Here is a 22185-nt window from a genome sequence, read left to right on the forward strand (position 1 = left end):
AAAATGTATATATAGAAATAAAATGTATATGTAGACTTGGCCCCCATTCACATCTTGTGAATGGGGGCCAAGTGGCAAAAAAGTTTCAGTGTCTTATAATGGGTTCAAGAATTGGACCACAGCAATCTCTTAAACTAAACAAATTTACACTTCTGGTGAGCTAGTTGCATATAAGTTAATTTGCTTATCATATACCCATATGATTTCTTAGCTCAGTTACTGCTAATCACTGCAGACTCATTAACCAGAAAACCATCTGCTATTAGCACCATAGCTAACACTATACCCAGACAACATACAGCACCATTGATCAAATGGTATGAGTGTCAACATAGTTCTGGGATGATTTTTGTTGCTTTGTACTGAACTTTTTCAAAAGCAGTTATCACCTTTTAAAGGAGAGGTCTCCATGCTTGAATGCAGGTAGTCAAGATGAGCAGGGGGGGGGGAAAGGGTGGCACACCACAGCTGGATTACCACTTTATTTTTTTTCCTTGTAGTCAAAGGTCTGACTACAGGGTATTTCTAATTTTTCTTTAGTTGCAAGAGTTTATAACCTTATGAGTGAGAAAGCATCTCCTGTTTCTGTCCTGCCAAGATTGATACTTCTTCCTTGATACTTCTTGGATGGTAGAGCGACGGTCTCGCTTCATGCAGGTCGGCGTTCAATCCCCGACCGTCCAAGTGATTGGGGCACCATTCCTTCCCTCCCGTCCCATCCCAAATCCTTATCCTGACCCCTTCCCAGTGCTATATAGTCGTAATGGCTTGGCGCTTTCCCTTGATAATTCCTTCCTTCCTTCCAGAGGTTTTGCTTTGTTGTTATACTGTAGCTCCTTTTTACTGCCCCTGTTATCAGTCTAGTTCTTTGACATTTTGTGCTCCTTTTTAGTACATATTTTTGAATAAGTTAAATGATGACATTTTTTGACATATTTTCATAAAATGAGAAAATGTCAAAAAATTTTCAGTGCATTTCTATGTCTTATCTATTAACTCCCTCCAGGAGGTATTTTGCAGTTCCTTTCTCAATCTTTGATAGTCTTCTCGAAGGTAGCCTAGACAGTCTTCTTCCTGGACCTTTATGTGGATTTTTGTAATTGTATTCCATCTTAGAATATTGTGGTCACATATAAATAATAATTTTGTGTGCCTATAAATAAAATAATAATGTTAAAAAATATGAAAAATATGCTATAACTGCATTTTATTATATCACTGTCTGTTAAAACTTATGCAGCTTCCCTCAATTGACCTTGAAGTCCTCAAGGTTAATGTCAGTCTTTCAGCAACAGACTGTACCTGTCCACTACCAATATCCAGACCCAGGCTACAGTGCTGTGCAAATTGTTGATAAGCAGCATCTACATAATCATACTTAGAAGGTTTCAATGTTTTTTTGTCACCTGTCCTCTTTATTCACATCTATATGACCTGCTTCCTTTGCATTTTCTCTGTTAGAAAAGCAGTACAGTACTCTAATACCAATGCCACACTCTTTTGCTAGCCATGATAATTTTTTTTAATAACTAGACATTATTATCTATGGTAAGGGATTAACTAGGCATTATTATCTATGGTAAGGGATTAACTAGGCATTATTTTCTATGGTAAGGGATTAACTAGGCATTATTATCTATGGTAACCCTGGAAACACAAACCAAAACTGTCTCTATTTTCCGCTTGTTACATCTTGTAATAAAATTGTTACATCTTGGCTTAGCGTGTTTATGATGTACAGTATTAGAATGTTGTTACAACTTGCTATATTGGTTGTTATAACTGGTTAAGGAAGTGTTAAAACTTGTTCGAACGTTGTACCAATGTCGTAGTTTCGGTGTGTGTTTGGCGGGAAGCATGTTCTCTTGCCCTTGTCTGATGTATCCACACTGTTGCCACACAACATGGATTCAACTCGCAAATAATGATTCTGTATATCAAAAGAAAAGCCAGTGAAAATGCTAAAATATCGAGAGGTCAGACCGCACTCACATGAGAGGAAAAACACAGCACATGTGCTGCTGTCGTCACAGTAGCTCTAGATGCCTCAGAAAAAGTGTCAAATAATCTAATTTCTACAATTTATAATACCTTGCAAGCTTAGTAAAACATTTATAAAATTGCATAATTTTGAATAATATTTACAAATAAAAAAATGAGGAGGGAAATTATTTTAAATGATGATCCTGAATTCACTGTATTTCCCTCCAGAATCTATTTTTTTTTTTTTTTTAGAAATCTAATTTTTTTAGGGAAATCCGGTTGGAGGGTTTGGTCCATTTGGTTCTATTTGTGAGGATGCGTTGTATATAAATATCACAGTGATATGAATAATGTAACTCAAATTCAGGATTATGGTAATTAAATCAGTGTTGTAACAAATCATATCCATGATGAATGAGAAAGCTTCAGTTGATTAAACTTAGACTACAGGTATTTTAAATTTGTTAGGGTTCCTATTTCTAAAAATGTAAATAATGAATTAATAACATAGTTTTAGTAACTTAGAATTTAGTAACTTAGTAACTTTAGTAAATTAGAGTAACTTAAATTTAGTAACTTAGAATTTAGTAATGTAAAATAATGAATTTATTAACTTCAAAGTTTTTAACTTAACAGCATCATGTGAGGTGAGGAAAAGATTTGGCCAGCACTGTTACTGAGCACTCAGTGAGAATTGCTGGCCCCTCCAAGAGTATATTCAACCCTTTATTAAAGGGTTTGTTCTACTGGAAGCAGAAATGGAAGAGACTATCGGACTCTTCACGTTCACTTCAAATTTTGAGTGCGGTAACTTGGCTAGAGTTGAAAAAGTTGATCCACCAGGTGAGTACAGTATTTGTATTGTTAAATACCCAAGATTAGTACACTAATAGTCCATAATTGCTGTTGATAGTAATTTTAGTTTAATTCTAGTTTACTAAAGACCCTATATTCATTCTGTGGGTAGTGGCCGGAAGGTTACAGTGTCACGTAATGAGATCAGGAACTGGACCTTAGTGTTCTTTAAACTAGGCATTATTCATATGTAGTGAACTGTTTACAGTTTTAATTTGCCTGAATTGTATGATATACTGTAGCTATAATAGTAGTACACTAGTCTAGAAAATTGTAGTTAATGTTAGAGGGCAAGGTCATGAGGTAAGCAAGAAAGAAACTTTACCATAATACATAACTTTGTCTAAATCAATTTGGTTTATGACTTTTTTTTTTAGTATAATTTGCCATTCTATGTTGAACTCTAAATTAACCAAAGGATAAAGGAATTTAATTAACTTGAATTTGTTTGGTGTTAACACTTTAAAAATTCAGAGCAGTCAAACATATTTTGAGTAAATATTTGAATAATTTTCTGGGGCGAGCCTCTTCGGCTCCACGGAGCTGAAGAGGCTCCTCCTCCTTGTTATTATAAGTATCATAAAGATACATGATACTCCATGTACCATGTGCTTGAATTAATAATACAGTACAGTATATGGTAATTTAAATGTTGAAGAATATCATCAAGTCAAGATTAAGTTTAGTTGTAGGTGACATTTGCTAGTAAGGACTTCATCAAATCTGTACCTCTGTCAGGGGTATCTTACTGGGTATAGACTTCCTCTGTGTATAGTCAAATCATCTACATTACATATTAATTTAGCAAGAGTGGAAGTAATGTTGAATTTTCCTTCATTCTGTCTGATGGGGTTGTAGTGTTTGATGGCTGTTAACTCGATGCACTCTCTCCAAATGTTTTCTTCGTGAGGTTTGTGAGGTATTGCTCCTGATTTCTTTGTGACGCAATTGTTGTTGGTGTTATTGATGTGGCAGGTATAAATGTGTACATAAATCATTTCATATAAATTTAAACCCTGCACTGCACACCTGTTTCTGGCAAAAATTTCATGGTGCAGTTGTTAAGGACATATTTTTGTTATTTTTTATAAATGTTCAGGTAATGTTAATGTCAAAATGTTTCCAAACTTGATCATTTTCATTTAAAATCACAAAGAGCGATGAAAACATTAAAAACCTTAAAATATGGCGTAATTAAAAAAAAATCACACAACCCTCAGAGTGCCTTAAGGGGTTGTGTGATTTTTGGTGCTTTGTGCTGTGCAGTGGTTAAACATGTTATATATACTGTGTATACTTCATAACAGTTATTACAGCACAGTGTCCATGCTTACCATGGTAACCATGGTGTTAATTCTGCGTCTGATGAGGGTAGTGATAGTAGTGGATGTTTCATGCATAACCCTTGCTTTGGCTTTATTGCAGGGTTGTAGATTATGTTGTTTATAATCTGTCCAGTTGGGAACAGTGGTTCAGGGCCTCAGTACCATGCTGCTCACCCCAGTGTCTCTGCTTCTCATTCAGCTTTCCAGCCCCCTTTGTTAATTAAGACACTGGATGGGTTGGCAGCAGTGGGTAAGAGCTGACTCCTGAACAGAGTTGACTGTAGTAACTATGCTCACTCATGCCCTGATTATCCCACTGTTGTTCATGAGACAATGATTTGTGCATCCATTGGGAAATTTGGGTGCCTTTGTGGTTATCACTTCTACCCACTAACTTTGTTCAAATTTGGTTTGAAGTTAGGTTATGACCATAGCCCTTCCTCTTATGTGTTAGGGGAGGAGTTTTTCAGCTTCAGGACAGTGTGAGGGGGAACTTTGACCCAACTTAAGATCTAATCTCCAGATCAGTGATCATTTTTCTTCAGGTGGGGGTATGTTTTTTCTCTCTATCCACCGAGTTTTAGCTTAATAACTTCTCAGCCTGTGTGTGGGTGGGATTCTGGATCCCAGATAAAGGTTTACCTTTCACCTGCTTCATAGAATTCTGCAGTCTCACCTGTCCTCTGTACCGGCCTCGTAAGATTTGTTTTGTTCCTGCTTCGAGACTGACCTCATGTCTGAACTAGATCCAGGTTCTGTAAAGTTTGAGTCCACTGCTGCTTTCTCGGTGCAGTATGATGTTACTGTACTTGCTTAATCTGGAGAAGTGGTAACTCTTTTATCATACCAAATTGTTAGGTTCATGGGAGCTCTTCCTTGTCTTTAATGTCTTTCTTGGAGATTCCTCCTTTGATTTCACTGCCTCGTTGAGAGGGGCCACATATTGGTCCAGCTTCCAGTAGGCCAAGAAAGTCTCAGAAGCCTGATGTTAAGGGGCAGCCCTAAAGTAACAGTGCCATAATCATCAAGGAGCTACTGGGATGCTGCATATAAAAGTGACATTTCATCACACCAACACTATTTTTCTTGATCATTACTGGTTTAAGATAAATTTGCCATTGAAGTACTGTAACAATATACTGACTCTTAGGCCTTCATCTGTTGTTTACTGGTCAAAATAATATAATATATCCAATATATACTGTATTATAGCTGTAATCATGATTCTTTTGAAATTTCCATCTACAATAAGGCTATAAGGAATACTTCATTTTACAGTTCAGTACTGTGCAATGCTTTGCAACTGCTGGTTGTACCAGATATCGGTTATGGATTTAACCTGAAGGTTTTCTCTTTGACTTTTAGGTTCTAGCCATGCCTCGTCAAGTCAAGGAGCATCTCTGAGTGGGGGCCGTAAAGCACACAAGTCATCCACACCCTCCCAGCCTGTTGTTGATCCTATGCCCGTCAATTATGAATTCAGTCTTTGGACTCACCCAGATTGTGCAGGCACCGAGTATGAAAATAACAACCGAACTTGGTTTTTCTTTGGTATTCAAGGTATGTTTTTACCTACGTATGATTATTTAATATTGTCATGGTAAACCTATTTAGTATTATAATTAGCAAAGTAGGTAATATTAACATCAAAAAGATTTTATTATTTTTATCATGGAAGGTTTTAAGATAAAAAGCAAAAACATTAGGACCAATGCACTGATTTGAAATTGGTACTAAGGACATGCTTGCATTTAGTAAATCCAGGAAATTCATTGCAGTGGTTGTACTATTCAAATCACTTGTGCTGTCCTGTCTTGAGTACTGCTCAGTACTCACTTCCCCCCTTCAGAGCAGGAGAGATTGCTGAAATAGAGGGAGTTTAGAAAACATATACGACATACATAGACACGATAAAGCACCTAAATTATTGGGATCATCTCAAAACTCTCCAAATTCACTCACTAGAAAGGAGACGAAAGAGATACATCAAATAATATACACGTAGAAAATAGTACAGGGGCCGGGTCCCAAATCTACACAGTAAAATAACAACTTACTGGAGTGAACGATATGGAAGAAAATGCAGAATTTTACCAGTGAAGAGCAGGGGTGCCATAGGCACAATCAGGAGAACAATGTATAAACATCAGAGGGTCACGGTTGTTCAACATCCTTGCAGCGAGTACTGTATTAGAAATATTACTGGAACAACCGTGGACATCTTCAAGAGGTAGATAGTTAGTTTTCTAACTAGCTAGATAGTTTTCTTCAAGAAGTGCCAAACCAACCGGGCTGTGGTGAATATGTGGGCCTGCGGGCCGCTCCAAGCAACAACCTGTTGGACCAAGCTCTCACAAGCCAAGCCTGGCCTCAAGCCGGGCTTGGGGAGTAGAAGAACTCCCAGAACCCCATCAAGCAGTAAGAGAAAAAATTGCTAATTTCCAAGTAATTATAGGTTAAATGTCAAAGACAAACTGTGTGTTGTCTAAGTTATTCTTACTAGAAACCATATTTAGTGGTGTGTGTATGTGTAATTATCTAAAGGTAGTTACAAGATGAGAGCTATGCTTGTTGTGTCCTGTCTTTCCTATGATCTTTGCCATGTGACATTTTCAAGCTTTCGATAGTTAACCCTTAAATGGCACAATACAAACATATATGATGGGAGTAACTGTCACAGAATGGCGCACATCGTACATATACGATTGAGGGTCTAGCGCATGATTTTAAATGCCCCACGAGGGCTAGGGGGCAGCTATAGTCCAGCCATAACCCATAGTAAACAGACTCAATCATCAGGAAAGGAGACCAGTAATATTTATCAAATCATCATTCCACTGAATAATCTGTATGACTGTGAAATTAGTTTTCTGAATAGGAATACTGTACAGTCGTGTTTTATTCACCAGCTGCTTACTTGGTTTGTGGAAGATGCATGTGAATGAAAATTGTACAAAAATAAGCTAACAAAACTCTTTCACCCTTTCATATGTCATTGCTGTAATTTTTTGAATACAGTACAGTGCCCAATATTATAAAGTCGAGGCATACTGGTAAAGAGCACGTGGATTGGGATTAATGCTTCTCCTCTTGTTCTGGTACCCCAAATACATTTACCATATGTGGCAGTAAGATCATTCATAATCTCAAAGATATTCTTACTTGTGGTAATTTCATATATTTAGAGTTGGAAGCATGTATAGCAGTAATACTAGCACTGGGAAGTGATGCTTACTGTTGACCAAAAGCTTAGTGACTGAAAAACTTGAGTGTGGTGCCATCTTTGTAAGTACTGGGTAAGCATCGTATAAGAGTTTACTATTAACTCCAACACTATTTCTGACATAAAAAAACACAGCAAAAGGAAGCCTTATTTAAATTGCTGCCAAGAGGGAATTGGTCCTGGTGCTGTCATTTTTATTAACCACTGAACTGCGTAACGCGCTTGCAGGTGCTCGACGGGGGGGTGGTGCGCAACGCGCCTTGGGGATCTTATAGGTATAGCATTTGATTCAAATCTCCTGCGGCTACATGGGGTTCACGTCAGCTTCCTCAGGGCTCTTGTAAACAGATGCCATTTAAAAAAAAAAATCGTGGGCAACATACCCGGGTGTGAGAGCCTTGGTACTGAGTGAGCAACCAAGGCTGATGCAAGCAGCATGAGCTCAGTGCTGCTGTTCAGCTTGTGACCACAGCATCGCCTAATAATATCAAAATATATATGTAACTGGTATTATTTAGCCATGATAGTATTACAGAAGAGCCTGAGTGTGATAATGACTGTGTACAGTGTTCAGATATCAGTGAATCAATGCTTTTCACGATGTTCACAGCGCTAGCCACAGCTCCACAGAATTATTTCGTCCATCTAGGAATCTTCGAAGGACTTATGTTCCTTTACAAAATAAACTTGTGGTCAATTATTCATTTACAGGATTTAGTTACCAAGATTGTGATAATAGGAGGATTGTGGTGATAATTAGCACTGTGCATAGTATTGTGGGAGGGGGAATTTTGATGAGGGAGGGAATCGAGGTAGCTTTACTGTGTGTGGCAGCCACTCTTTGTTTTTGCTCACCATACTAGCTTAGTGGTTCACTATGGTGAACACATACGTACATGGGTATATACAATGTGTGTATATACTGTAGTGTAATAACAGCAACAGGAGTATGTTGGGAACTTGCAGCTTGAAAGTTTGCTTCTTCAATGAATATTCTTGAGTTAAACTGTAGCATGGGCTGATTTCGAAGATTTAAGTTAAGGCATTCTATATATTATAGAAAGATCTCTGGTGAAACCTTAAATGCAAATACTGTATAAAGAGTGAAGAACTATTTTAGAGAAAGTTAATGATTATTGTTGAACAAGAAAATGTAAAAATTCCAAGTACTGTATATAATGGTGATGAGACAAGCTTTAGCTGGAAATATTTACCAAAGAAGACCTTAGCTTGTAGGCAACAAGAAGATTTGCCAAGTTTTAAAGTTAGCAGAGAATGAATCACAACCTTGGTTTGTGTTAATGCTGATGTGAATTGTGGGACTCAATGTGCAGTTGTAAGTAAGACTGTGAAGCCTTGAACATTTGGAAATTTAATTTAGAGCATTCCTATTACTTACTATTGTTTAAAGACTGCTTGGGAAACAACGGTGATTTACTGGTTGGGTATCTGGTGCGGGAGGTCTGGCCCCCCCCCCCCCTTCCCTCTCCTGGGGAGGGGGGAAGCTGTGCAGACAGCAGCGTGGTGGCTGCGGTGATGTCATGCTTGTTTTCTGATTGCCAAGTTCTGCTTGCTCGTTCAGCTTTTGGTTTGCAATTTTTAACCAGCTGTAGTTTGTATTGGTATTCCTACCTTTCTGAGTGCCTGACCTGGTAGATGGCAGATATAGACTACTTCCAAATACATGGTGGTGTTTATAGGCCATAGCTCCTTGTGCCTCTCTGAGGGGAGCCAGGTTCTGGCTCGTGATCCCCGGTAGTCTTAGAACTATATCGACTGTCTTTTGCCATGGACTAATATATACATATCAGCCCAGTATAGCTTTGTGGAGCCTCCAGGTCTTGCCCAGAAAATGGCATTTCATTACATTCAACACTGGGTTTTTTATATTGGTTTTGCGATCAATTTGGAAAAGGTAAGTAAAGGCAAGTGAACAGCAAAATTTGCTGCTGTTAGGTAAAGGCCCCTGGTCATCTGGACATTGACAGTTTCAAATCTTCTGATGATTAAATCATTTGTATGACTTTACCACCAACTCGACAGATGCCCTTTTACTCGACAGATGAACCAGCAAGCTGTGGCCTCCTTAGCATCTCATTGTCTTGTTCTCCAGGCATTGAGGTCCCAGGCTGACAATGGGGTCCTTGCTTTTGTTTTTGTGAGCTCTGTGCTAGGTTTCTCTTCTGCTCTGCTTACTCTAGCTGTGGTTCAGCGTTCTGGGTTTTAATGGTAGGTGTGATCATGGTGGCGGTGACTGGGGTTGTTCTCTCTGGAGTTCTGATGGCAGCCTAGGAACTAGCCTTTGTTCAAGCATCTTAATGGTTTTGTTTTGTTTCCAGGGGGCTTAACTTTTTGGAAGGATTGGATGATTCTGTGCTTGACACTCCTTTCCTTTATCATTTCTGGTTTTGGGCAGTTGGCTTTCCAACTGCTCTGGGTTTCTGTGGTTTCCCATGGGGGTTTACATCATCCCTGCTGAACTCTAGATTGTTTCCACTACTCTTTTGGGTAGGTGTTTTCCTGAGCCTGTCTGGACTTTTTGCTCAGCAGAGGGCAGCTTTGCAGAGCCTTGGCAGGAGGGGCAGTTCCTGATTTCACCTGCCTGCTTCCTTTCCATTTCTCTTTCAGCTGTTTGGTGATACTGATGTTATGCTTGCTTTGGTGACTGGTCTCTTCCTCCTCCATTCTCCACTCCCCAGATATGGGACATCCATCTGACATTTCCACTACAGTATATTGTAACCTGCATGGAATAAATAAATAAATAAATAACTAGTGTAGTAGTAGTGTAGTGTAGTGTAGTGTAGTGCAATCTGCATTGTTTGTGGGGTGTTCCAGCAGTGGTACAACTGCCACTTAAGTCTTGGGCCAGTTTGTTTCATTGTGAAAATGGTTCTCTGCTAATATCTAGCTCTTGTAGGATTTCTGGCCATTCCTTCACAGGTGGGAGTCGAGCTTTTTACTTCTCTTCCCTCTCGCCCGTGGCGCTCTCTTTATATGCCATCCTAGTTTTGGTGGTCTGGTTCATTTTGTTGTCAGGGGTTCCAGCTTCTCTCTGTTTGATGGTGGTGGTTTCCTTCTATCTCTCAGTTATCATTTTGCCTGCCCATTCTGCTTTGGCTGAAATTTTCACTATTGTATCCACAGTTTGTTTCCCAAGCTCATGAATTTTGGCATTCCAACTGACTATTGGCTTCTTGCTATTTAGTGGATTTTTCTGCAGCCTCAGTGCACCTAGTGGAGGCTGGGCTTTTAACATGCAGGGGTTGTTCCTGTGCTCTGGACCTGCTCTCCTGCCATCCTCTCCCACAGGCCCCTTTTACCTCTTCTGTTGCTGAGACAAAAGATAACATAAATAACATAAAAAATATAAACATAAAACATAACATTGAACATAAAAAACAGGCAAAAAATAACATAACATAAACATCTTTATATGTACAGTATACTAGTTTGGGTGACAAGACTCAAAGAGTTTAGTGGTTTTTAATGTTTAGGTAATATAGGCTTGGTTACAGCTGTCAGTTGTTGGAATTTATTGACGTGTCATGATAGCCGAGATGAGGCCTGGAGCAGAGCTTTAAGAAAGGCAGGGAGTAAGGAGCTCAAATGTGGGATGAGAGCGTACAGCTCGAATGCGGGGCGAGAGCGTGGAGCTTGAATGTGGGTGGGGTCGAAGAGCTTGAATATGGGATAAGAGCTGTTAGCTTGAGAATGGCCAGAATCTGACTGCTCTGTAGCAGTGACTGAAGCATTTTGTGAGAGTAGGAACCAGATTCATTGAGTGTTACATTGTTGCTGGAGAATGTCGATGGTGTTGAAAATCTTTGGTTTCTCTAGAACGTTTGTCACCAAAGCACTATTGGAGTTAACCTGATGACGATCCATAATTTGATGGTTTATATTACAAGCTGCTTCTGACTTGCCAAATCAACCAACATTTAGCAGGTTACTTCTCGGTTGGCCTGATTGATCCTGTACCATTGGGAAAAAATATTAATTGTAATTAGTGAATATAGGATTAGTGTAGAACTTCTTGGAATGTGGAATTCTTAGGGATAGAATATGGAAATACGTGGCACATATATTATGTGGAAATAACAGGCACATCTAATTGCCTGCACTGAAATGTCTGAGAATTTGGAGCAATTATATTACTCTTAATATAATTGCTACACTACTAATTGTAGTGTTCTTTTTCTTTTTGTACTTTTTCAAAATTGATATAAATTAAGTGTTAAATGTAATGAAGTGCTCTTTTCTGGTGGGCACATCGCAATTAGAGTTGTTTGAACCAAGGCAATGATTATTTTCCTGCTTGTATCAGAATGTATTTCTTCAGGCAGTAATTTTTTTCTTCACATTTTTGTTGGCTTTATCTGGATTTTGGGATATGTGAAAAGGACATTTTATTATGTTAAACTCTTTATTTTTGCCTTGACAGCCAGTTAGGCCTTGGTTAGTTCAGTAACTATAGGATAGTTAGAGTTGCCATGATTCTGGTTACTTAAATTTCTTTAAACAATAAATAAGGGTAAGCTAAGTTTTGTTATGTGAAAGATTTTTTTCACGCTATCTATGACCAGTTTTATCTTTCCCAGGTGGCAGTGTGGGTAACCGAGTGCGACTGAATGTAATGAATCTGAATAAGCAATCAAAGTTGTTCTCCCAAGGAATGCAGCCAGTGGTGCAGTGCATTTCCAGTACACGTCCTCCACGCTGGGAGCGCATCAAAGACAAATGCACCTATCGAGTATGATATTAATGAATATCCTAAGATGTCCTCCCACCAAATGTTCCACTTGGCATTACATACTTATTTATATGCTGTATATATGAAGACTAAACCACACACCAGATCAAATAAATTCATCAAAATTTTATTGCTGGTTGCTTTGAGTATAATTATATTTTGTTATTTATTCAATTCTTTTATATTTCAGAGTGAAGAGAGCAGCACTGTGATATCTTGGGTTCATTCAGTAGGTGAGGCTAGTGCAGTAACTTACTATGCATTCACTTACCCCTTCACATATACTGAGCTACAGTCTATGCTGGAGAGTTTGGACCGCCGATTTCCTCCTGGATGCCCAAACATGTATTATCATAGAGAACTGTTGGTGTACTCGCTAGATCATTGGCGCGTCGACCTAGTGACCGTTAGTTCTCATGTGGGTAGAGTGGAGGAACGAGAAGACAGACTTCCTGGCCTTTTTCCTCTCGTCGATCAGCCTCGACCTCATCGCTTTCCAAAGAAGAAAGTGGTGTTTGTGTCTGCCAGAGTTCATCCTGGGGAAACTTCTTCCAGTTTTGTCTTAAATGGTTTCCTAAATTTTATTGTCTCAAATGACCCTCGTGCTGTGAAATTAAGAGACTTGTTTGTTTTTAAGCTGATTCCATTTTTGAATCCTGATGGTGTGGTCCGTGGCCATTACCGCACTGACCAGAGAGGAGTAAACCTCAATCGTGTGTATGTTGACCCTTCACCTACTCTTCATCCAACGATATATGCAGCCAGACAGGTGATTCTCTACCATCATCATGGACAATTGACACCCACTCCAGTGGAAGAGACACCCTCAATCTCCATAAACACTGATTCATCAGATCATGCTGCTGGAACTGTAACAAATAGCTCCAGTGATGATGCAAGCTTATCTATCACCAACACTTTTAAAGGACCACCAGTAGTGATGGATGAAGACACTTGTCACAGTTTTAGTGATGCTCAGTGTGGTAAAGCTGGAGGCTCAGGCAGTGGAAGGGTGCGTGGAGTGTCTCTCATGGAGATGGATGAACCCTCAGCTTCAGGGTGGGACATATCCAGCAATGTTTCAGTAGATGGTAGCATGGCTGGCAACTCTTTTCAACAGGAACAACATCCAGAAGTGCATGATGACTGCTCCAATGTGTCATGTATTAGTGAAGCTGAAACAGGTGTTACCTCCATGTTTGGCTCTATGGCTGCATTAAGTGAATTTAGAGAAATCATTTCTGTGAATAAAAGTTGTGAGCATATCAGTAAGGCAGTGACTTCTCCATGTAGCATACAAACAAAGAATGAGATGGGACATAGCACAACTTGCAAATCTAGGGATTTATTTTTAAAGGATTTTCATAAGGAGGAAAGTGACACAGGATGTAGTAACTATTTTTATGAACAAAGAATATCGGACGAAAAAGCAAAGGAGAAAGATCTTAATATTTTTAGTAGTATAAGAGACAGTAGGCAAATGCCAAACCTAAGTACTGTTGCATCAAATGCAAACACTATATCTTTATCATCAGCTTCTTTGCCAGTGTCTAGTCAGCCCCAATTAAAAATTGAAAATATGACAAGAAATCTTGATTGCAATTTCTCTCATAGCACAAGTGCAAAAAAGGATTCACTAAATTACAGAAGAGATCTGAGTACCACCTCTGCTGTACACCACAAAACTTCCTTAAAGTCGGGATCGCCTCCAACCCCTAGCGGGGCACAGAGCACACTAGGAATTAGGGAGGGCTGTGGTATTGCTAGCAGCAGTGAAAGTGAGGCAGAGTGTGGGCGCCCTGGAAGAGAATCTGATGTTTGTTTGGGAATCTTGGAGGGATCGCTTCCTCTTCCGGCACAAGAATTTTCTCCAGCCCTAAGTCCACCAACACCAATTCCTGAGGAGACTCAAGTCACTTCAGGACTCTACCTGTATGTTGATCTTCATGGTCATGCATCAAAGAAAGGTAAGAAAAATAAATATCTAGCTTTGGGTCATGGAAGTGGTACAACTATGTATCTTGTGTATAATTTGCATAATAAAAACTTAATGTACATAATGCTTGGAATGAATTCAGTATGATGAAATATATGGTGTTTTGCTGCCTAATTGAAATTACATAATTGTAGTTACAGGGAAAGAGTTATGTTCATGACAGCCTGTCTTCTCTATATTTTATCATAAATAACTTTACAATTTTTAGTGGTTTTGGCACACACAACTCTGTCCTGAAGTTTGTTCCACCTGTCAGCTATTTAATTTGTAAATTTTGTTTTCTGTGGGGAGCCTCTTTGGCTCTCTGGAGCTATCGGGCTAATATACAATTCATTAGACCAGGGCATTAGTCAAAGGAGTTCAGCCTACCGGGGACCTTGAGCCAAAACCTGGCCCCTCTCAGAGAGGCACAGGGAGCAATGGCCCTGAAAACCACCCCTGTGGTTGGGGATTTTTCATCTCAACTGCCATAGACCTATGGATGCGTCTTCCAAGTTCCAGCTCACCTCGTGTGAGTTTGTAGGTTGCTGTGTGCCCTTGTCTATGGGTGACTGTTGACGCTTTTGCCTCCATCATGCTGCCTGTTGGACCAATGACCCATTGACCCCGAGTCTCGCGAGTCATGTTCTTAGCATATTCTCCAGTTTACCCATTCTGATAACATTGATATTCGGGTACAGGCAGCATCCACTTTGCATGCTCCAACGAGCTCTGGCAGCACTGCACCACTGGCCAAGTGACCAGTCTTCTGTCCTCTTCCTCTAGTTGCATGACCTAAGTAGCTTCAATTGTCTCTCATGCAGGTGTGATGCTAGTGGTTCTGCACCTCCGTTTACTTTCATAGGGGTGAAGGAATCTGTTAATCCTTTTCAGGGGGGGGGGGGGTGTCATGTATTTCTCTCTCCTGTGGGTGGGAAGTTTTTCTTCTTGTGAGGCACCAGTACTTCTCATTGCTGCATTATTCTCTTGACTCCAATGTGGCCAATTTATCTCTGGTGTCAGGTTCTTCACTTACAATCAATGCTCTTTTTGAATGCACTGATCCTCTCCCAGAAAATCAGCAGGCTTGCAGCTCTGGATAGGTTGTAACTTTTTTTGTCAATCTTTGTGTGTTGAGTTTTTAATTTGCTGTATTGCTATCTGTATTGAGAGGCAGGTGGCAAATATCTTAAGCATCTTATTTGTGGCAGTCTTTGAGGTTATGAAGTAGCTTGATGTTAGTAGTTATTCTGTCAGTATTTGGCTCTGTAGCAGGTTTCTTTGTTTGTGGCAGTGATCATATTGTTTATTACTTGTTTGAGTGTCGACTGGATGCCTAATACTGTCACTTCATATTGTTTGGTATTGGCGGAACCTATCAGTGCTAACCTTTCATTTAGATCTTTAGTCTGCACATTTTGTGGGATCTAGCCAGAGGATTCTTTAATTTCTGCTGGCTTATTCTATCTGAACCATCATGGCTAGTGAATAATGTGCTGTAGATTCTGCACTCTCCCAGGTTCCAGCTGGTCCCATCCATTACATTTTAGTTGTCCTCAGTATCTCCTAGTTAGCCCTTCTCTTCCTTGTCAGTGTTGTCTTATCTTGGGCCGAAAAGTGCGGGGTTCACCTCGTATGTACCCTGAGTGGCTCAGGATGGTGGGGGGGGTATGTATAGTATGTATGATGTGTGTGTTCCTCATACATATCTTTATCTATGATAATCTTTATCATAGATAAAGATTAATATTTAGCTGGCTTGAGTAACTTATTTACTTTATTTCAGGCATTTTTATATATGGGAACTGGTATGAGGATCCAGCTGTGATGGTGGAAAATATGCTTTTCCCTAAAGTCCTAGCCATCAATTGCCCTAACTTCGATTTTACTGCGTGCAACTTCACAGAGAGGAATATGTATCTCAAGTGAGTATATTTATTATATAATATTTATTATATTATATATATTATGTAAGTACCAGGGTTCCTGCCTGCCATCTGAGGAACTGGAGGAACTCAACAACCTATGATAACCATCTTTGTAACCCATATGTAACTCCTTTTTTGTAACAAAGTTCAAATAAAGTAAATATATATGTGTACATACAAAAGAATGGGGGTGGTAGGAGAAGATAATATTAGTGTTCAGTGAGAAGCCACAAGGTCTCCTCTGAATACTTTTTATTTTCTTCTCCGAGGCTATGGGTCCCCACATTGGCACCAGAGGTGGTACCCTCACAAACTTTATGTAAGTATATATACAGTATATTTATTTAAATAATTTTTTGATTTCTTTTACTGTATACAGTACAGTGGCCAAACTCTTATCCAAATTAATTCTCATGGTCTAATGGCTTCAGCAGTGTGTGTGTACTCAACCTATCCTCTCGAGTTGCCACACCATCACAAAAATTATATATCTTCTTGAGGTTATCTTGAGATTATTTCGGGGCTTAGCATCCCCACAGCCCGGTCCTCGACCAGGCCTCCTTTTGTTACACACCCCTAGGAAGCAGCCCTGCCCGTAGCAGCTGTCTAACTACCAGGTACCCATTTACTGCTAGGTAACAGGGGCATCAGGGTGAAAAAAACTGGCCATTTGTTTCCGCCTCCACCGGGGTTCGAACCCGGAACCTCAGGACTACAAAGCCGAAGCGCTGTCCACTCAGCTGTCAGGTGCCCCATACTGTATTAAATTGCCCAAACCTAACCTAATCAATAGATACATTAATGGGAAATGTAACAACCCATCAATTTTGCGAGTTGCTATGATTTATATTACAAAATATTTTGATATTGGGAATTTTTTATGTTAAAATACAGTGCATTATTCGAGAGGACAAGTTGGTGTAGCACTGCCTGCATATGTATGGTTGAACCCCACCTAGTGCTCTGATGAATGAATGTTAATTACATGTTATTGGAAACTTCTCTTTATATGTTGAGGGTGTGGAGAGATTTTTAGACAATAGTCACTTTGTTGGCTCTTTGGCATGGTATAAAGTTTTTGGGTAATGTAACCACTAATTTACCTTGATTTTATTGGAGCTTGTGGTGTAGTGGCTAGAGTAGTGTGTGTGTAGTGTCTGCATATGTATGGTTTAAGCGCACCTGGTGCTCTGATGAATGAAGGTTGCAAGATCATGTTCATAAGTTTACGTATTTATTTTCATCTTTGGCAGGGATCGTCGTGATGGCATGAGTAAAGAGGGTTCGGGAAGAGTAGCGATTATGAGGGCCACCGGACTTTTGCGTTCTTACACCCTGGAATGCAATTACAACACCGGTCGCACTTATAATCCTACCCCGCCATCCCCTCTTGACCATAGGAAAACTCCACAAAGTCCTATGACAACCCCTCCCAAATACACCCCATCCGTATTTGAAGATGTGAGTATGTGTAAATGTGAATGAGGCTAATTTCGTTCAGAAGTGACAAAAGTACTGAAAAATTATTAAAAATCACATGAATTTTGAAGTTGGTTTTAGGCCTGTTTACTTTAGTTGCCCATGGAAACATTTTTGAAGAGGAGGAAAAAAAGAATGTCCTTTCTCTCACTGATGTAAAATATTTTTCCTGCACTAACTGTAGGTTCAATAGGTTGTATACATAAATTTTTTCTTCGTCTGTATTGCCTATATATTGAATATTATTCTTTCACTGTTTGATTCTTTATTTCTTAAAGGAACCCCTCAATAGTTCCCCAAGTTCAACTCTAGTACTACCAGGCATTAGTTGAACTACATGTTGTGGAATTTTGCTTTTCTGATTGTAATTGCATGCAATGTCACCATTTTGTAATGACTTGGTTTTAACCAATGCCAACCTGAGTTTAGTGAATACGAGAGTAAGCATACAGGTGCGGGTTGCACTTGGCTGAGTAATAGTCTTCTCTGTGTGGGTGGTCCTTATCGACAGGCTCACCTCGTCCCAATTTACATTGGCCAGTGAAGGTCAACTTCTATGCAATAAGGGCACTCTAAAGGACTTTCTCTAGTGGATCCTCATCAAAATTTTGAAATTATGACTAAAGGTTTTTAGGGTGTTGAAAACTTGAGCTATATTACTGCTGAAGGCAGGTAATGTAAGTGGCAGTATTTACCAACTTGGCCATAGTGATACAGAAATTGATCAACCCATGACGATCAACCCTCCAGAACCTACCATGTTCTCTGGTAGGTTCTGGAGGCTCCAAACTGGGACCCATCCAGGGTTTTACAGCCAGCCTGACCACACTCAGGCCTACGGTAATGACACTCACATTCTTACATCCTAGTCAGATCGTAGTGAAATCACAATGACATGCTATATCAATGAAAATGCTTTTCGGGTAATGGAGTGACTTGAACTCGTAGTCTGGTGATTCCCAGACGCCTGCCTTAATCGACTCAGGCCATGGTGGTACAAAAGTTAACCAACCCAGAACTACTGAGTTCTCTGGGAGGTTCTCGAGGCCCCCAAACCAAGGCCCAACCAGGGTTTTACAACCAACTCGACCACACTAAGAGTATTAATGTCATTCCGTAGGACCCGAGTGTGGTCGGGATTGACTGTAAAACCCTGGTTGGAGGCTTGAGAACCTCCCAGAGAACTCAGTAGTTCTGGGTTGGTTAACTTTTGTACCACCGTGATAGAGTCGATTCACTCCCAGTTAAACGTTCAGTAGGACGTTCAATCCCCGACTGTCCAAGTAGTTGGGCACCATTCCTTCTCCCCGTCCCATCCCAAATCCTTATCCTGACCCCTTCCAATTGCTATATAGTCGTAATGGCTTGGCACTTTCCCCCTGATAGTTCCCTTCCCTTATATATCAAGCCATTATTATTTAATTGCGATTCAACTGGGGTATAAGAGTTTGAACGCCATTTCTGTAAGCCCAAGTGTAGATTAGGTTGGCTGTAAAAAATTGTTTAGACCTTGGTTTGGGGCCTCCAGAACTTTTGTACCACCGTGGCAGAGGCGGTTAAGGCAGGCATCTGGATATCACCAGATAGCAAGTTCAAGTCACTCCATTGCCTCAAAATTATTTTCACCGATATATCACACCATTGGGATTTCGTTGTGAACAATGGAATGTACAACATTTTACCTAATGTCTAGCTTGTTAACATTCTAAGGTCTCCAATACTCTCATGGTTCATGACCAGATTAATTAAACAAAATGTTTAATTTCAGTGTGGTCGTCAGCTTGGCGTTAGTCTGCTGGATGTGGTAGGCAGTTGCTGTGGATGGTCTCGATTACCACAGTCACAATATGGAAATTTGGCAGGTGTACGAACATGGCTGCACCATTTCCTTAGCTCTTCAGCCCTTTCTCCGCGCACACATATCACAGGAACCCATACTCCACGCACTCCTGCATCACGTTCATCAAATAAATTGACAGTGGAGAGACTAAGTGGTACTAGGAGTAGTGCTGGTGGGCCAAGATTAGGACCTAACAGACAAGGCCCACCAAGTACACCTGCCTCTCCCAGACTTCCACGCAGCCGTAGTCAGCGTGTACGCCGCCATTCATGGTGCCTTACTGTAGATGCTGAAAACCAAGAACCCCAGGTAAATCCAGAAGGAGCAGTACGACCCAGACCTACCAGTGCAAAAAAATCAATTGCATCCAGTGGCCTCTCGCCACGAACTAAGCCAAAGATGCCGAAAATAAAGACGCAATCTCCCAAGAAACCAGGAGTATCTAGATCTCTGACTTTCACAGAACTGGGTGAAAGTAGTCACTTAGGTGGAGAAGCAAAACTTGCTAGTAGTAAGATGACATCAAGCAAGCACAGCCTTACAGCATCCGTAAGCCTTACCCCAAATTTAAATGTAAAGCTTTCAATATCAGATACACCTGAAAGCCCCACATTAGTAAAGAAAGTTGAGAAAATTAGAAGACAAAGAAGCAAAGGTTTAACTTCTGGTACAAAAAAGTTGAAAATATGTCCTAGCTCAAGTTCAAATACAGAGGAATCATCACTTAAAAACAAAGAACCTTATTACAGTCTTCCAGGTTTGGAAGTAAACGAACGCAAATGTAGCCCTTTGTCACCTTCTCAAGAAGGGTTTTATGCTGCAGGCCAGAGTCCCCTGTCTCCCCGCTCTCCACTCTCATCTGTCTGTGAACCACAAGCTAGCCACAGTTCTCCTGGACTTGGAATCATAACTACTGCAGCCTCTTGTGACATCTATGCTCAACCCAAGTCACCTGTAGTTGTTACTTCCTCTAAGAAAGTTACAAAGGTTTTGTCATCTCCAAGTAAACGTTCTAGCAAACATACGTTGAAATCACTGTCAAAGAGTATGGATCGCTTGCCGGCAGTAGCCGGAGCTGCTGGAGAGCGTCTCAAACTTCTACCTAAAAAAGTGAAAAAGAAAGTAGCAGCTCGTAGTGTGACAGATTTACCAGGAACCATAACATCACAACCCATCAAACCTGCTGCTTCTCAGCCAACACTGGATTGGATCATAAGTGAACCTCCACAAGTTATATCTACTGATATTGAACCAGTTCCTCCCAAGATGAAGAAGCGCAAGAAAAATAGCCGTAAATCGCTGTAAGGTTATCTTTTTATATACTGTATAAAAAATTAAGGGTTTTTCAAATCTCATTTTAGCACCCACAAATCTCAAGTTTTAGTTTTTGATTTTGAAGTTCTTTCTTGCAACTTTACCCTGAATTTTGACACGACTGTTTACTCATAAATATATGCATTTAATGCAATAAATTTTGTTATATAATGGTCATCAGATGACTATGTAAATTTGTTCCTGGAGAAATCATTTTATTGGTATTCATCATTATGCACATTTATCCTCATTAGAAATTAAGTCTTAAGACGCTGTTATTCTGTTAATAAAAAGAGAGTACAAGCAAGTAATATTATATTCCTCAGTGATTATGTGCACATGAATTACCAAATTTATATTGATTTACCCCTAAAGTTTAGTTGAGAATAAGAGAGGCATAATCATCGTACTGTAAGTATTGCTTGTATGTTTTCCCGACATCATATTGTTGAATTTGTTAAATGTATCATTTAACATCTTGATAAATAAGTATATATACTAATGTACTGTATTATATGTACAGTATATGCATATGTAACCCTTCCTCCTGTTTAGATAGAACCTATTTTGACGGTTGTCAATAGTCACCACTTCGTACGTACGTACTTAGCTTTTAGATAGTAGTATACTGAGATGTAAGAAATTTTTTAAAATAAATGAAGCTAAAAAAAAACTTAAATATTCCTATGCCTAGTATAGCACACACATGTACTATATTAGGCCTTGGATATTGTGTATTAGGCCTATGAAGGTTAGGTTAGTTTAGTTTGTCAAAGCAACACAAGTAAAAAATAGTTTTCCGGTTTGTCCAACCCAATAGTTCAGATTTCTACTTTCTAATTTCGTTGCACATTGGTATATATACTATGGTCCTCATCATTACTATAAGTACTACCAAAACAGGAGGATGGGCTGGCATATGGCACTTACAAACTTATGTATTGCCGTACCTAATAGCAGGCAAGATATTGGTCTTTGGTCCTGGTGGACTGAGAAAATCTTAAAAGCCTCATATTTTGGGGTGGCCCTGCCTTTGCTTATTATTATTATTATTATTAACATCTTTATTGACAAAATTAATTACAATTTTGCCTAATCTGAGGATTTCAATTAAGCCTTATTAAAGTGAGGATAATGCCTTTGCTGATGCAGTAAGCTCTTTGAGGTACTGTACAAAGGAGGAAAGTCCAGAAAATAAAAGAATTATCAGTGGGCCCTTATATAAATAAATTTTATCGATGTGTTATTGGAATACAGTGGTTTTAATTTAAGGACCTAAAATTTCAGTCGAGTGCACAATTATCAGTGTACAATGAGCACATGCGGTGTGCTCACATGTCATCCTTGACAAAGGGAACTATGGACTTGGCTCTCTCTTAAGTGTGTGTGAATAAATGAATGGGTGAGAGTTTGGGAGAGAGTAAGAGTATGTATGTAGTGAGAGTGCTTGGGGAGGATATATGAGTATGGAAGGAAGTGTGGTGAATGTGGGTAGTTGGAAGTGTTGTAA

General features: G+C 39.6%; 1 protein-coding gene across 1 annotated transcript in view; it reads left to right on the top strand.

The window, feature by feature from the left end:
* LOC123769272 (cytosolic carboxypeptidase-like protein 5) overlaps positions 1 to 21775 on the top strand; it is a 25932-nt gene extending 4157 nt beyond the window's left edge. The window contains exons 2-8 of the mRNA XM_045760358.2: positions 2620 to 2826; positions 5529 to 5723; positions 11988 to 12139; positions 12330 to 14106; positions 15901 to 16039; positions 17296 to 17503; positions 19290 to 21775. Of these exons, the coding sequence (XP_045616314.1) occupies positions 2742 to 2826; positions 5529 to 5723; positions 11988 to 12139; positions 12330 to 14106; positions 15901 to 16039; positions 17296 to 17503; positions 19290 to 20666 (3933 nt within the window). The 5' untranslated portion in view covers positions 2620 to 2741 and the 3' untranslated portion in view covers positions 20667 to 21775. The remainder of the gene's footprint in view (positions 1 to 2619; positions 2827 to 5528; positions 5724 to 11987; positions 12140 to 12329; positions 14107 to 15900; positions 16040 to 17295; positions 17504 to 19289) is intronic.
* The last annotated feature ends 410 nt before the right edge of the window (positions 21776 to 22185 follow it).

Source organism: Procambarus clarkii, chromosome 66, assembly GCF_040958095.1.
Source record: "Procambarus clarkii isolate CNS0578487 chromosome 66, FALCON_Pclarkii_2.0, whole genome shotgun sequence".
In the NCBI taxonomy this organism is placed as follows: Eukaryota; Metazoa; Arthropoda; class Malacostraca; order Decapoda; family Cambaridae; genus Procambarus; species Procambarus clarkii.